The 15,211-nt window shown below is 45.9% G+C and overlaps 1 protein-coding gene across 1 annotated transcript in view; it reads left to right on the top strand.

Annotated features, from left to right (window-relative positions):
* The first annotated feature begins 5,401 nt into the window (after positions 1 to 5,401).
* MAPKAPK2 (MAPK activated protein kinase 2) overlaps positions 5,402 to 15,211 on the top strand; it is a 96,392-nt gene continuing 86,582 nt past the window's right edge. The window contains exon 1 of the mRNA XM_075910458.2: positions 5,402 to 5,969. Coding sequence (XP_075766573.1) covers positions 5,697 to 5,969 — 273 coding nt within the window. The 5' untranslated portion in view covers positions 5,402 to 5,696. The remainder of the gene's footprint in view (positions 5,970 to 15,211) is intronic.

Here is a 15,211-nt window from a genome sequence, read left to right as displayed (position 1 = left end):
ATGAGACTTGAAAATGTTACCTTCCTTGGAAGAGACATAAACATGCTGAACTTTAAGCACATGCTTGGATACTCTGCTGGATAAAGGCCTTAATAAGGAACATGGCAGGCTACCATGTAGGAAAGAAAAGGCTGTAAGATCCCCCTCCCTCCAGTGATTATCACCTTATATCACTGTGCTGGTCCAGCTAGTTAAGGACCATTCCAGGGATGTGCTTTGTGTCAGCCCTGCTCTGCTTTCCCAGTGCTATTCCTGCCTGGGTGTGCAGCTCTTTTTTTTCTCCATAAATCTTATCTGATGCTGCATGTAATAGAAGGGCCGAGGGCGTAACCTAGCATTGCTGGTCTGGGAGGTATTAACAATGGCAGATGGTGCATTGAGCTAAAAAGGAATCTACTGTGTGTCTTGTTAAAGGAAAGACGTCACATCGAACAATGCAATGGAATGCCGCTTTCATTTTTTAACCTGTCATCATTTCGGGTTAAATTCACTGCTGTGCGAAGTCCAGCCAAAGCCCTACGATCTCAAACCAGGGCTTAAACGGCAGTTAAGTGGTTCATATAGGCCTTGAGCTGGCTGCAAGATAATGACACTTTGGAAACTGCCATCATGTACCAAAATCCCCGAGCCTTTTCTTTGGTTCTCATCCAGTCTATTTCCAGCTTCCATGGTTTTATAGCATGTCTTCCAGTAGCGGGTGTTTTTGCCAGGTGCTCTGGAACAGTATGTATAGTGGGGGGTTATATCCTGTAAGCTCTCTATATAATGGAAATCATTCCAAAACGGGGTGTGTGTCAACCCCCTTACTTGCAGCATCTATTGTTTTTCCTTATAACCCCAGCAGCTAGAATCTGGTGTTTATGGGAGAATCTCAGCTCCACCATCCATGTTCCCCCCTCCATTACATTTTAAAGAATGATTTTAAGCCAATTTCATGACTTGGGGGGGGGGGGGGAGCTGACTCATTCTTCTTGGTTGGCTGGGGTTGGCTCCACAACATTCACATGTCTGTTCCTATATTAAGAGCCCTTTGTCACAGTGTGGTTCCTACCCAGGGGCTGATATTCTTGTTGCTGTTTTTTGAAGAAGAAAAATGCAGCAAAAAATGTTCTTTCCTCCCATTTAAGCTTCCCCCTGCAGGGTTAGCAACAATGAACCCAAATGTGTGCTGCTGAGCAATCTGGTTTCATTGTGGAAGGAGAGCCACATGCAGAAAATTAAGGTCATCGGCTGAGCGAAGGAAGGTGGGTACAGCACTTCCGGATTTGAGACCCATACGGCACAAATTATTTTGATTGCTCCGGATTTTAAAAATGCTCCGTTCTCCTAATCTCTGGCAGGAAGGGCGGGTCAGGGGTTGGGACGGCAGCCTGCCTCTTGGGAGACCTGGATTCCCTTCCATGCTTTGCTACAGACTCCCTGTGTGATCTTGGGCGAGGTGCAACTCTCTAGACACACCTAGACTAGCTTTACTCTGGCTAGCTCAGTAAAAATAGCCCTGAGGAAGTGACAGTGCAGTTCTGCACAAGTGAGAACATACTCATGGATTTGTGTGATCTGCAAGGCTGTGTTCTCACTGCTGTTTTTTGTAAACTAGCTAGATTAAAGCTAGCCCAGGTACACCTACATGAGCTGCAAATCACACCCTAAGCTGCAGCACAGATATACAGGCAGTCCCCGGGTTACATGGATCCGACTTACATCGGATCCCTACTTACAAACGGGGTGAGGCAGCCCCGCACTAGCTGCTTTCCCCCAGCAGACCACGGACACGCGAAGCTAGCGCACCCCCCAGCAGGCCAGGGAGACGCGGAGCGGCTTTTCTCAGCAGACACCTCAGCTTGAGAATAAAGGACTGAGGGAAGTGAGGTGTGGGAGAATAAAACTGAACTCTGGAGAAATGTTTGGCTAGGGTTTCCCCTACAATATGTACCAGTTCCGACTTACATACAAATTCAACTTAAGAACAAACCTACAGTCCCTATCTTGTACGTAACCCGGGGACTGCCCGTAGTCTTAGGCCACATTTTTACTATAGGGAAGATCGACCACTATGGCGGTTTATCTTGCGGAATTTGATTTAGCGGGTCTAATAAAGACCCGCTAAATCGAATGCTGAGTGCACCCCCATCAACGCTGGTACTCCTTGATTCATGAGGAGTAAGGGAAGTTGACAGGAGCGTTTGCTTCCATGAACCTCCTCTTTTGGAGACGGTGCTGCAGGTCACATTAAGGGATGGTGACTCCAGCTACACAATTAACAGAGCTGGATTTATGTATCTTTATTCAAACGTCCAGTTAAGTATAGACAAGGCCTTAATTTCTGTGTGCTGTGTGCTTCAGTTACCCATCTGTACAATGGGTGTAATAGCACTGTCCTAACTCCAAGGGGAATTGTGAGAATGAAGACAGACTCTGAGGTGCTCAGACACTGTGGTAATGAAGATCACATAAGTACCGGACATAGTCTTGGGTTGCGAGCTGGGACTGAGGAGATCTGTGTCTGTTCTTTGCTCTGCCATTCACTGCTTGTGACTTTGGGTAAGTTACCACAACTCTCTCTGCCTCATTTCCCACACTCCACATGAATGCTTTGCCATGTCACTGTTAGGCCTGTGCGTGAGTGTTGGTGAGAGCATCAGGCACTACAGTGATGGGCGCCAGAGAAAATCCTATATATGAATTAAGAGATAAATACAATTAGGTGTTATTAGTGACTCCAAAAAGGCATGGCTGAACCTTGACAGTGACTCTTCTATAGTCACTGCATAGCAAATGCTTCTAAAGTGCAGTCCATTTCACACCCATAAATGAAAAATCTCTGCCTTCCTTCCCTGTAGCCCCAACTAAAGAGCTTTTCATTGGCTCTCGCCAGATACCAGGTTGCTGAATGATAAATTGGCTCTTGGCAAGGATTCCTTATCTTTGTGGCCCAGTGCTGAGGTGTGTGAGTTTCTTTATTGAATTCTGGACTGAACATGGAAGCAGGTTAATCTGCTCTCCACGGGATGTCCTTTGAAGAACAGTTTTTTACCTCTTATCCTTTCCCTGACACTCCCGCTGCTGGCTCTATTTTCCATGTCTCTTGTCTTCATGGGAATTGATTGTAGATAAATGCTCATCAAAAAACCAGGGCATTTTGGCAAATGTAATTATTTACCCATTGACATTTTAATTTGTAATGTTGTGGATGCCTTCGGGAGACAGGGAAGAAGCTGAAAACGGTGGGAAGCTTGTTAACTGGCTCCCCGTTGGGAGGATCTGGAAGCCTGCGGTGCACTGAACTCTTGCTATGTGTTTTGGTTTTATCACATAAATTGCAAAATATCCCCTGATTTCCCTATTGCTCACTTGTCGCTTTATAGGGGATTCCTGGGTAGTACAAAAACAACCAAAGAAAATTCAAGGAGGCAAGATGGCTGATGATGTCCTAGGTGACCTCCTAGTACAAATAATCAGGCCCTCACTGCTGTGGTGTCTGAAGCCATGTCTTCGCTCAATGGAAGATCGATGCTGCCATGATTGATCTTCTGGAGTTCGATTTAGCAGGTCTAGTTAAGACTCCCTAAATCGAACTCAGAGGGCGCCCATGTTGGCATCCAGTTCTGTTGCTTCTGCAAGGAGCAAGGGAAGCCATCTGGAGTGTTTGTTGCCATTGGCCTCCGGCTGTGGGGATGGGCGGGAAACTCAAAACAAGGTACACCGACTCCAGCTCCATAATTAACACAGCTGGACTTGCGTGGGACCACTTCATCGTGGTGGGACGACCAGCAGTGGCTCTAGAATTTCTGCATGAGGAAGGACACCTTTCTGGAGCTCTGTGAGTGGCTCGCCCCTGCCCTCAGGCAACAGGACTCCCTCATGAGACCCACCATCCCCTTCAAGAAGTGGGTCACCATCGCCCTGTGTAAGCTCGCTACACCAGACAGCTACTGATACGATGAGAACCAGTTCGGTGTGGGGAGATCATTATGCAGGTATGGCACTCTCTGGCTGTTGTCCCAGGAGGATGGTGGAAAGAGGGTGGTGGTGGTGGTGGAAGCTTCCTTCCTGGGAGGTTTTTCAGTCCTGCCTTCATAAAGCCCTGCCAGGGGACGGAGTAAGTAGGGTTGCTAACCTGGATCAGAAGGGGTACTTTTTGATAATCCTGCAGGCTATCATGGACCACCATAGTCATCCATGGACATCTATATCTGGTGGCTGGGTAAGGCGCACGACATTCATTATTCCAAAATAATGTTGCTGTGTACCCTTACTGTACCAAATGTCACTTATTTATCCACATATCCTTATTTTCAGAGGCTTTCCGAAACCCATCCTTATTCAGACAGCTCTCTGGTGTTGGTCTTTTGCTGGGAGGAGGAGGGAATATTTGAATGAAAGATTAATGGTCCTCTTGTATTTTGGGGTGACCCCTGTGAGTCCCAGATCAAGGCCAAAGGCCCTTCATAGCTCTCCTTTAAGCCCTGTTTCCAGATCAGAAGTGAAGCAAAGTATTCGCTCTGCAGAGGGGTCAGTTTCACCCTGTCTTTGTTATTGTCCATTCATGGTGAACATCACTGCATTTGAACAAGGCAGTGTGGGCACAAGCGGTTCTTATTCTAAATGTGTCTTCTCCTCCTCCCCTAGCACCAAGCAATCCCAGGCATCAGACAGGACCCCACTGTGCTAGGCGCTGCACCAGACACAGAACCAAAAGTCGATGCCCACCCTATATTTTAGCAGGCCCTTCCTGTTGGACTCCCTTGAACAAATTTCTCTCCAGTCTTCTTGCTAAAGATTTCTCAGGCTGTCTCCCTTCCAGTAACTGAGCGATAGCCTTGTAAGCAGGGTGAGGACCAGGGGACTGAGGTGACACTCAGGGCAAGATTAGGACTTGCCTACAGCCAATGGCACAGTTCAGATGTGGAATGGTTTGATGGGATGAAGGGGTCCGCCTCCAGGAAGCACCAATTTAATTGCAAATGTTTTATTTCTTAGGGATGGGGGGAAGGCGGGGGGGACCCTCACGGAATCCTGACGTTTGGTGATACTGGGACAGCTAGAGGAAAACTGGCAGGTCTGTGTGGGGTCGGATCACTGGGGGGAGGGAGAGGGGCAATCTTCCCAGTCTCCTCCCCTGTGGGTGAAGTAAACATGCCCCCAACCTTTGCAAATTTGTTACCTCCCCCAAATCTGAGATTCCTGCCCAAAGTTTAACTTCCCTCCCCTCCCCCTTCCTTTCTCCCTCCCACCCCATCGCCTCTCCTTCCCTTTCTCCTCCCTCCCCCGTATCCACGCCCCTGGGCCCGCCCCGCCACAGGGAGGCAGCCAATCCACGCGAGGCTGTGACATCAGTGCCGTGAAATTGACCCGGGGAGAGAGTCTGCTACATTGTAGCAATTCTTTTTCCTCTCTTCGCCTTCCAAGAGCGAAGCGGCCGGGTACAGGGACGCGCCTGGGGAGGGGGTGGGGGGGTTGAGGGGTGGGGGGCCCCCAGCAGCGTCTCCCCTTCAGAGAGCGGGGGGCTGAGCAGCAGTCTCCGCCCGGAGCCTTCCCTGGGACAAGGGGGGATTGTTTTCTCCCCCCGTTTCTAAGCGGCGGGGGATTGAGTTCCCCCCCCTGCGCCTGTTGAGATCAAACTTCCCTCTGTGGGGGGGGAGGAGGGGACGGACGACAAGGGCAGGAGCCGCTGTGGCTGCCCCGGCTTTGCTGCTATGCTGTCCAACTCTCCTAGCCCCAACCCCCAGGTGCTGTTCCCCACCCCGCCTCCGCCGCCCCCCCCGCCGCCCCACCAGCACCCCCTGCCCCCGCAGCACCCCCCCATCCAGCAGCAGTTCCCCCAGTTCAACGTGAAATCAGGCCTCCAGATCAAGAAAAATGCCATCACGGATGATTACAAGGTCACCACGCAAGTGCTGGGTCTGGGCATCAACGGGAAAGTTTTGGAAATCTTAAACAAGAAGAGCGTGGAGAAATTTGCTCTGAAGGTAAGCTGGCGGCGAGGGGTGTGGGGGGGCGGGAGCTGGTGTGCCCCTCCCATCTTTTCCTCTTTTAATTCCACCCTTCTTATGTCCCCCTCCTCCCCGTTGGGCACAGGCTGTTCTTGTAGGAGTGACACAGAAGTGTCACTGTCTTTAGAGAGGCGGGCTTCTGAAGTTACTTGGGGGGGGGGGGCATTTGAGCCATGCTTGCTTGGTGTAAATTATCCCCTCCCTGGAATTGACGGGCAGAAAAGATGGTGCTTTAAATTCTGTCTAGGCAGATACCGCGGAGCGCCCGTGGTAGCCTCTTCCTCTGCTTTGGGTGTGGGCCCAAATCCCCTGCCCCCTACGGCGAAGGTCTACCGGGGAAGTTCTGCCTCTGATATTTTTTTTCCGGAGGGGGAGGGGGGGGGTTGTTGGATGATCTAATCCTTTGCCTTTTGAACAAATGAAACTCAGCGTTTCATTCCCTCCCCCACCCTCCGTTTGCAAAACAGGACTTCCCAGCGACAGAGGAGAAACCCCCCAGTTAGGAGCTCCCCGAGGCCTGCAGTGGGATAGGACCCTTCGTCTTGCCTCTCAAAGAGTTGGGCTTTTGTGTGTCTGTTTAGTCGTGGTCTCCTTGGATCCACTGATCAAAGCAGTTGGTGTTCGCAGAGGGAGGGCAGGCCGTGTGCTCTGATTTCTTTTCAGATCAATTAGTTTGGTAAAAAGGCTGGTGGGAAGGGGAGAAGAAAGAGCAAAGAGATCCTCCCCCCTCCAGCACTTATGGCCTTGGGCACTTCAGTGATCACTGGAGGAAAGAGTGTATCTTGTCAGAGAAATAAATTCCGTTGTGGTTCTGAGAACACAAATGCCCCCCTCTTAGGTTGTAATGTCTTTGATTGTCCATTCCCCATTTTCTGTCTTCCCCTCCCATCTTTGCTGTGCTGGTTAGTGGTTTTTCTCTGTAAAGTCTGACTTGACTAGGCTTCCAAAGAAAGAACTTGAAATTTACCAGCTGTGCCCCCTGACAGGAAAGGAAAGGAACATTTTTTGCTGTTTTGTTATATGTAAATATAACAAAGAGAATCTGTTTTAAAGACAAGTGGTCTCTTGGGATGGAGTCAGAACCAGTAATTCAGTGGTTTATAGGGATGCAGTAGAGGAAAAAAAATGATATTGTGGAGCGTAACAATAAAAATCAAGACTTTAAAAAAATCATAGACTTTTAACAAACATACTTTATCTGTCTCAGCTGAGCGCAATTAAAAACAATGAGGTGGGGATAGTCAGTTTCACTTTCTGACTTTATTGCACTCCATTGCTGTGTAAACTAGTCTCATTAAGAAAGACACAATACAGTTGTGTGGCCTTTTAATTTAAGACAAAGCAAAACAGCATTGGAAAGGGATGACTTAATGACCTGAGCCTCGGGTTTAAACTCTACTGAAACCTCTGGACTTGTTGATTTAATCTAGTAAGTTTACTCTGTTGTGTTTTGTGGATGAGCCCTTTAAAATGCATGCTCCTTTACGTGGACAGTAAACTTCCTGTAGTGCTTTGTGTAAGAATAGATGTTTGTCTGGTTTTCCCTGTTCAGTAACGCCCAGTTGTTCTACCACTGTTCTTCTCCCCAGATGTGGTTACATTTGTGGTTCTAGATCTGTATACAGAAGTCCTTAACATGCATTTGTTTAGAAGGTTTTTCAATACATAAGGTATTGTACTAAAATATACTATTTTGCATCCAAAAAAATGTGATGGTTGCCCTGTTTTTTAATATTTTTTTTGGAGTGAGGAAGGGTATTTCTCTGTTAGAGGGGACCTGGGGAAAATGTAAATGGATTGTGATGGGTAATGCTAAGTATTAGGAGAGATGGGTACAATTTGTCTCCTCCAGTGTAGCTGAATATTGCATGTCTTAAACACAATTTGTTCCCACACATTAGCTACTCAAAAGCACTATACGTTATCTTGCTTAATTGTGAAGATTTTTTAAAAAAGCCTCCTGTTTTTACTGCGTTTTTACTGCATTTTTTCTTTTAAGCCAACATAACACCTTAAAGCCAACAAGTCACTAATCCTAAAAGAATACTGAAGAATTTCATGTAAAAAATCTACTTCTGTGTTACATATCCCCTTCAGAAATGAGGTGTCTGTGTGTGGGGGAGGGGAGATAAATCTTTAAGGCAAATACATTATCATAAGGAAAAGAAGTTCTTCAAGTTACTCAACTGAATGGCAGATATTTCACTTTTCCCCCTCTGGAAATAAGGAAGTTTCTCATTAGTTGCACTATTACATTTGAGGAAGACAGTGACTTTTTTTTCTTTAGGTTGTAAATGAGTGGGATCAGACTCTGTTTTGACACTCACTTTTCTCCATTAATTTTCAAGTTGACTCAACCACTTAAATAGCAGTTGCTAACACTTCCCTGAGTGAAATAACAAAAGAAGGAGGAGGAGAGGGGAATGGCATATGGAAAGGCACAGCTTGTGTCAGCAGTCTCCCCATATCAAAATATTGGCTAAGATAAGAGCATAGCCTCCTAGCTCTGATGAACTTGTCAGTACCGGAGTGGGATACTATAGACACATTCCGGATCTAGGTTTGATGTATTATTTATACAGTTATCCATAAAGTGATTTTTAAAATAGGGAATTTTTAGATAGCAAGAATTCAGCATAAATCATGGACTTTAGCTTTTTGCTTAGATCTCATCCCCTGCTTGTTTCACCAGCTTTTTACCATATAACAAGGGACATATTACGACCACACACATCTACAGCTGTCCATCTTATCTCCCTGCGCATGAGAGATCTCAGAAGGAATGAGAGAAAAATGGAATCAATTCACAAGGTCTAATATATTCAACTCTTCTTTGAATTTTTTCCTCTGAGAAGTTTTTTAAATGTTTGTTTTCCATTCCCCATGGTCTTATGGAGAGTTAGAGGTTTAGTGGAGCCATTGAACGTGCCAGTGTCAGTTCAAAGGGCAGCGCAGCTGGTGCTATAAGTGACTCCTTCTAGCTCTGTAGAAAATGCTGTGCTGTTAGTTCGGGGTGTTAGCAGACAAACTATACTCTGTTGATATCTAACGGACAAGGGTGTATGACAAGCTGTTTGTTTGTCCGGTGAGTCAAGATATAGGTCTAAAAGGTAAAGGTGTAGTGTGGATAGATCAAAATGCTGCTTTTTGTTCTTTGGCGGTGGATCTGTTTATAAACTTGTAGAGTATTGTTCAGAACTTCTGAATGACTCAGAATCATCCAACACAGATCAACACCATTTGTTGGGAAGGAGGCTTTTGTAAAGGGAAATCATGCCAAAGACTCTATTAGAATTATTTGAGGGGGATCAACAAACATATAGACAACAGCATTCCAGCTGATACAGACTACTTGGACTTTCAGAAAACCTTTGGCAAGGTTCCACGTGAAAGGATCTTAAGCTAAGTAGGCTGCCAAGAGGGAAGGGCATATCGTGGATTATTAACTGGTTAAAAGATAGGGAACAAAGGGTAGGAATAAATGGTCAGCTTTCACATTAGAAAGAGGTAAATAACAGGCTCCCCCAGCATCTGTACTAGTACCTGTTCAGTTCAACATATTCGTAGACAGTGGTACTATTTTGGGATACCGGAATAGCTATTCCGATCTTTTGAGTGCACCTGTTATTTCGGAGTAACGGGCGCACTATTCCAATGTCCCTGTAACCTCGTTCCGCGAGGATTAAAGGATGTTTCGGTTAATAACTAGTGCTTTATTTTGAAATTAACTCAAAATAAGCTACACAACTTGCATAGCTCAAATTGCGTAGCATACTGTGAGCTAAGGAAACAGTGTAGATGCACCCAAAGGGATCTCACCAACTGGACGACAAAATAATAGAAGTTTAGTGTTGAAAAGCACAAAGTAATGCCCATTGGGCGATATAATCCCAGCTGTACATACAAAATGATGGGGTCTAAATTAGCTGTTACCACCGAGGAAAGAGATCTTGGAGTCACTGGGGAAACATCTGCTAAACTGCGCAGCGACAAGCAAAAAAGCCAATTATCTGTCAGGAATCATTGGGAAAAAGAGTGATTGATAAGAAGACAGAAAATATCATAATGCCACAATATAAGTCCATGACATGCCCACACTTGAATACTGCATGTAGTTCTGGTCACCCCATTTCAGTAGAGTTGCCAGATGTCCGGCATTGGCCCAGACAGTCTGGTATTTGTGGCTTCTATCTGGTAAAAAAATCACAGAAAATACTGGACACATAAAATGTCCGGTATTTTTTGTTTTTCTTGGCTGGAAGGCCGCTTGGGACATTCTTGGGGGGGGGGGGGGAGTGTGTAGGGATTTAAAGGGGCCATGACTCTTTGTTTGGTCTATGTTTTCCCCCCTTCAACCAATTTTTTTCCTGTGGTGTTCGGTATTTTTTGTGAAACTATCTGGCAACCCTACATTTCAAAAACGGTATATTAACAGGCCTAGCCTTAGAGCAAGGTGAGCAAGGCGGTTGCCTTGGGCCCTGTGCCGTCAGTGCCCCATGCTGCCCAGTGCCCGGCTGATCGCTCGCTGCCCTGGCTGGGAGTCATCCAGCCATATGGTGTAGCCAACCACAACGGCCCTGCAAACTTTTTGGCCAGGCCTGTATGTTAAAGATGGAAAATGTACAGAGAAGGACAACAGAAATGATTAGGAGTATGAAAACTCCCATATTCGAAAGATTGGGACAGTACAGCTAAAAAAAGGGAACACGAAGGGGGGAAACGATAGAGGTGTACACCTCTATCATGACTGGTGCGGAGAAAGCGAACAAGGGAGTGTTATTTACCCCTTTACATAACGCAAGAACCAGGCACCGCCCAATTAAATGAATGGGCAGCAGATTTAAAACAAACATAAGAAAGTATTTGTTCACACATTCCACAGGCAACCTGTGGAGCTTGTCACGAGGGGATCTTGTGAATGTCAAAAGCATGACTGGGTTAAAAAAAGTTACGTTAATGAAAGATGGGCTGGTCAGTGGCTATTAGTCGGGATGGTCTAAGTGTCTCAACCTCTTGACTGCCAGAAGCTGGCAGGGGATGGATCACTCAGTAATTGCTGTAGTCTGTCCATTCCCTCTGAAGTATCTGGCACTGGCCATTTTTGAAAACAGGATACTGGGTTAGATGGACTGTTGATCTGCTCTTATATTCTTATGACTCATTAGTTACATCAGTGTAAAAGGAATAACTCAGATACAAGGAATGATTGCACTTTCTGGTGACCTTCAAAAGCATGCAAGTGGCCCCATAGCAAGAAGCCAAAGGTGAAATTGCTTTGTGTTGCGTGCTAGGTTTGAAGACTAGCATTTCCATTCTAAACGTCTCTATTTACATCTCATGTTCCAAAAGGTCTTATGCATTAATACAATCATGCAGCGATGGGGAAATAATGGTAAATCCCATTAATATGAGAGACTTCTGGTTCTGCATGCTTGGGAATTTTGTCCCTCGATAATTTTGTAAAACCACAAATTATAAAACCTCTCTATTCTAAGGTCTGTCATACTTTATTCTGGGATTTCATGTAGAAAGCTACCACTATAATGTGACTGTTCAGAGGGGTAGCTGTGTTAGTCTGCAACTTTAAAAACAACAGGTAGGTGAAGATTGTGTCTAGAGAGCAGTGAAGATTGTATCTAGAGAGCAGTGCTATTTCAGCAGATGCTGGGGGACCCGAAACTGATACCTCCGGTATCTGGAAATAGCTATTCTACGTCTTTTGAGTGCGCCTGTTATTTTGAAATATCTCTTGTGCTATTCCGACGACCCAGTAAACCTCGTTCCACAAGAATTAAGGGATGTTTCGGAATAGCACTTTATTTCAAAATAAGCTATGCAATTTGCATAGCTCAAATTGTGTAACTTATTCTGAGCTAAGGGTGCAGTGTAGACACACCCTAACAAATATATCAACAAATGCCAGATGAGGTTATCTGAATAAGTGGGTTTTACCCACAAAAGCTCATGATCCTATATATTTGTTAGTCTCTAAGGTGCCACAGGACTGCTTGTTGTATTCAGAGTTCAGTAAGAGATGTATCAGCTTCAGCAACAGAGCAATGGGGCTAATTTCTCCATTTCTCCATTTCCCATGTAGAGTTAGCAGCAGAAGCATTTGATTGCTTAATAACATACATTTCTTCCACATGTTTGTAAGTTACTTGACTATCATCTTGTTTGCCTGCACTTTGCCTAGTTAAAAACAATAGAAACTCTTTAACTTGTGCCTTATTAGTAATTAGTCGAACTGGTGAGTGTTCCACTGATTACTGCAGCAGGAAAACATCTCCAGTGGAATCCATAAATTGACTAGTATTAAACAGGCCCAGTATTGTTTAAAAGGGCAAATTAGCATTGTTTTTTTAAATTGCATTTTAGGTTTGGATGCTTTCTCCTTTAGGGGTTCAGGCCCATAAGGTGCTGAATGATCTTAGCCCCAGTGGGAAGCATCCGAGCTCAGCAACTCATGGGAAGCTCTCTGCCGCAAGCAGCGGCAGGCCCATTGTGGATTGTTTGGTGATTTGCTCATCAACATCTGGCAGTCTCAGGCAAAGGGCAATGCAGCTATGACCAACAGTAGGAAACATGGGGTGGGGTGTACTGCGAATGTATATTTTCTCAGCTTGGTGTGACTCCTTATTTGAAGAAAAAGAGATTTGTAATTTCTGGAAAACGTGTCGTATGTAGGTCACTGCTGAGTTTATGTGGCTTTGTTTGTTGCGCTTGGGCTGTTGGTATTAGGTGAAGCAGATTGCAAGGGCAGGAGAGCGGGCAAGACCTAATTCTGTCCCATACTGTAAATTCCATTTCTAGATGTTCTTTTAAGCCTAATCTTCGGATGAGACCAGCATCAGTGGCTGGCTGCCTCAACGCAGCTTTTCACAAAGAAATCGCAGGTACTCTGGGTTGGAGGCTCAGCTAATGCTGGATGGACAAAGCTTTGCTTGCGAATCGCTTTCTCTGCCAGTTTCAGTTGGGGCTGTAGGATGCAGAGCAAGATTCTGCTCCATGAAACCTAGCCTCTAACTTCAACTCTTAGGATACGTCTAGACAACATGCCTCTGTCAACCAAGGCATGTAAATTAGACATACCGACATAATCAATGAAGCGGGGATTTAAATATCCCCCGCTTCATTAGAATAAAAATGGCCGCCACGTTGTGCCGGCTCAACTGTTTGTCAGCACGAAGCAGCAGTCAAGATGGGGATCGGTTGGCAAGGAAAGCCTTTGCTGACCGATCCCTTATGCCTCATGCAATGAGGTTTACAGGATCAGTCGGCAAAGGCTTTCCTTGCCGACCAATCCCCGTCTTGACTGCCGCTTTTAGCCGACAAACAGCTGAGCCGGCACAACGTGGTGGCCATTTTTATTCTAATGAAGCAGGGGATATTTAAATCCCCACTTCATTGACTATGTCAGTATGTCTAATTTACATGCCTCAGTGGGCAGAGGCATGTAGTATAGATGTACCCTACGGGTAGTTGTCAGTGGCTGCTACCACGATGCGTGGCCACAGAACAGTAGCTTTAGGGGCGTCATGCCTTCAAAGGTAACTTGCTAGCATCTGTAGTGCTGTAGAAGCTTCTCCATGGGACCTGTTTCCACGAGTGCAATACACGTTGGGACGATATCATCCCGTTTATATACACACAATGAAAATTGACAGAAGTGGATCAGTTCTTCATGAGTAAGTTTATGCCACTAAATGCCTGACCAGTAATGCAGTTTGATTCCATTAGATTACCTGTCTGGAATGGCTTCTCTGGGGGCAAAATCTAGGTACATGAATGGTATTCTATTTGGGAAGTGCCCATCACCATAGTGTCTAGGTATGCTTTACAAAAGCCACCTGGTAGGGAAGGAGGGCAAAAAACTAGCAGACTGGTTTCAGTCCATAGTCTGCCATAGCTTGTTTGATATTAGGGAAATTGCTTACAGTGTGCTGCTGTTCTCGTTATACACCAGGGGGATAATGAAACCCCATCATCCTCTGTCAAGTGTTTTGCAAGCAGTAGATTTGACAGTTTTCAGCTCTTGAACACTGTCTTCTGCTACAGAAAATGTGACCAGAAGTTGGCAGGGTTCACCTTGTCCTTTGGACCCAAAGGAACAGCGTCCGGGACAGCTGCTGTGTCTCCGAAAGTAGGGATCGTAAACCAGCTGTTTCTTGCTGAACATTGCCAAACGAATGGAAAAAGCTACACATTTCCTCTCGTTTCCACTATGGTTTAGCTGACATGTCCATTACATTCTTCCCAGCTCCAACACAGAAGGGGTTTGGTCCTACTGTCTCAGTCCACTTTTCAAGATGCTTAACAACTTAGACTAGCCTCCTTGAGGCTGAGCTATATGAGATGATCCTTGATGTGAACTGGTACCCACCATTATCTGGAGTGCAGGACAGGTTCTATGGATATTTTCTTTCCCTTTGCTCAGGCAGTGAATCTGTCAGTGCCCCCTGTACAGTGATTACAGTGAACATTATGGAATGTGATCTAGTAGTTCCCTTGAAGCTATAATTAGCCTCCAAGACTCAGGATCTGTTTTTAACTCCGTTCAGCACAGAATGTTAACAGAAGGGCCTTCGCTAGCCAGGAGCGGCTGGGCCTTGCGTTTGAGCCGGAGAACTCCAGAAAATGCTCTGAGATTCCCTCACTTCTCGTTATGCTTGCTGAACATTGTGTTTTGTGAGGAGTTTAGTTTGAATGCCCTCTCCAGCTTTCAAAAATAAATAACACCCCCGCCTCGATCTTCTACTGATTGTTTGCTCTACGGAGCATGAATAGGCTTCTACCTGGCCTATTGAATGGCTGCAAGACACTGCATGTAGCCACATTCTTTCCACCGATGGTCCTGTGAGCATTCTCCTCCCAGAGTAGGATTTCCATTTGGACTTCAATTGGGATTGGCACCTTGCTCTTCAAAACTCCCGGTCCCAAACTATTAACCCTCTAAACCAAGGTTGGGTAAAATGTGGCCCAGGGGCTGGATCTACGAGCCCTTTGCTGCAGGGCTGGCCTTACCATGAGGTGAACTGAGGTGGCCGCCTCAGGTGCCAGACTGTGGGGGGGTGCCACTAGGACCCAGAGTGTAGACAATTGTGTCGGCTGCTGGTGCGTATGTAGGTAGCAGAGCAGTCCCATGAGAGGAGTAGAACAGGAAGAAGGCAGAATTGAGACCTTTCAAAGTTTTGGCCTAAGCGAGGAGGTATGGGAGT

The sequence above is a fragment of the Pelodiscus sinensis genome, chromosome 27 (assembly GCF_052426305.1).
Source record: "Pelodiscus sinensis isolate ZL-2025 chromosome 27, ASM5242630v1, whole genome shotgun sequence".
Taxonomy (NCBI): domain Eukaryota; kingdom Metazoa; phylum Chordata; order Testudines; family Trionychidae; genus Pelodiscus; species Pelodiscus sinensis.
The sequence above is the reverse complement of the archived record's forward strand: the minus strand, read 5'-3'. Positions and strand labels throughout refer to the sequence as shown.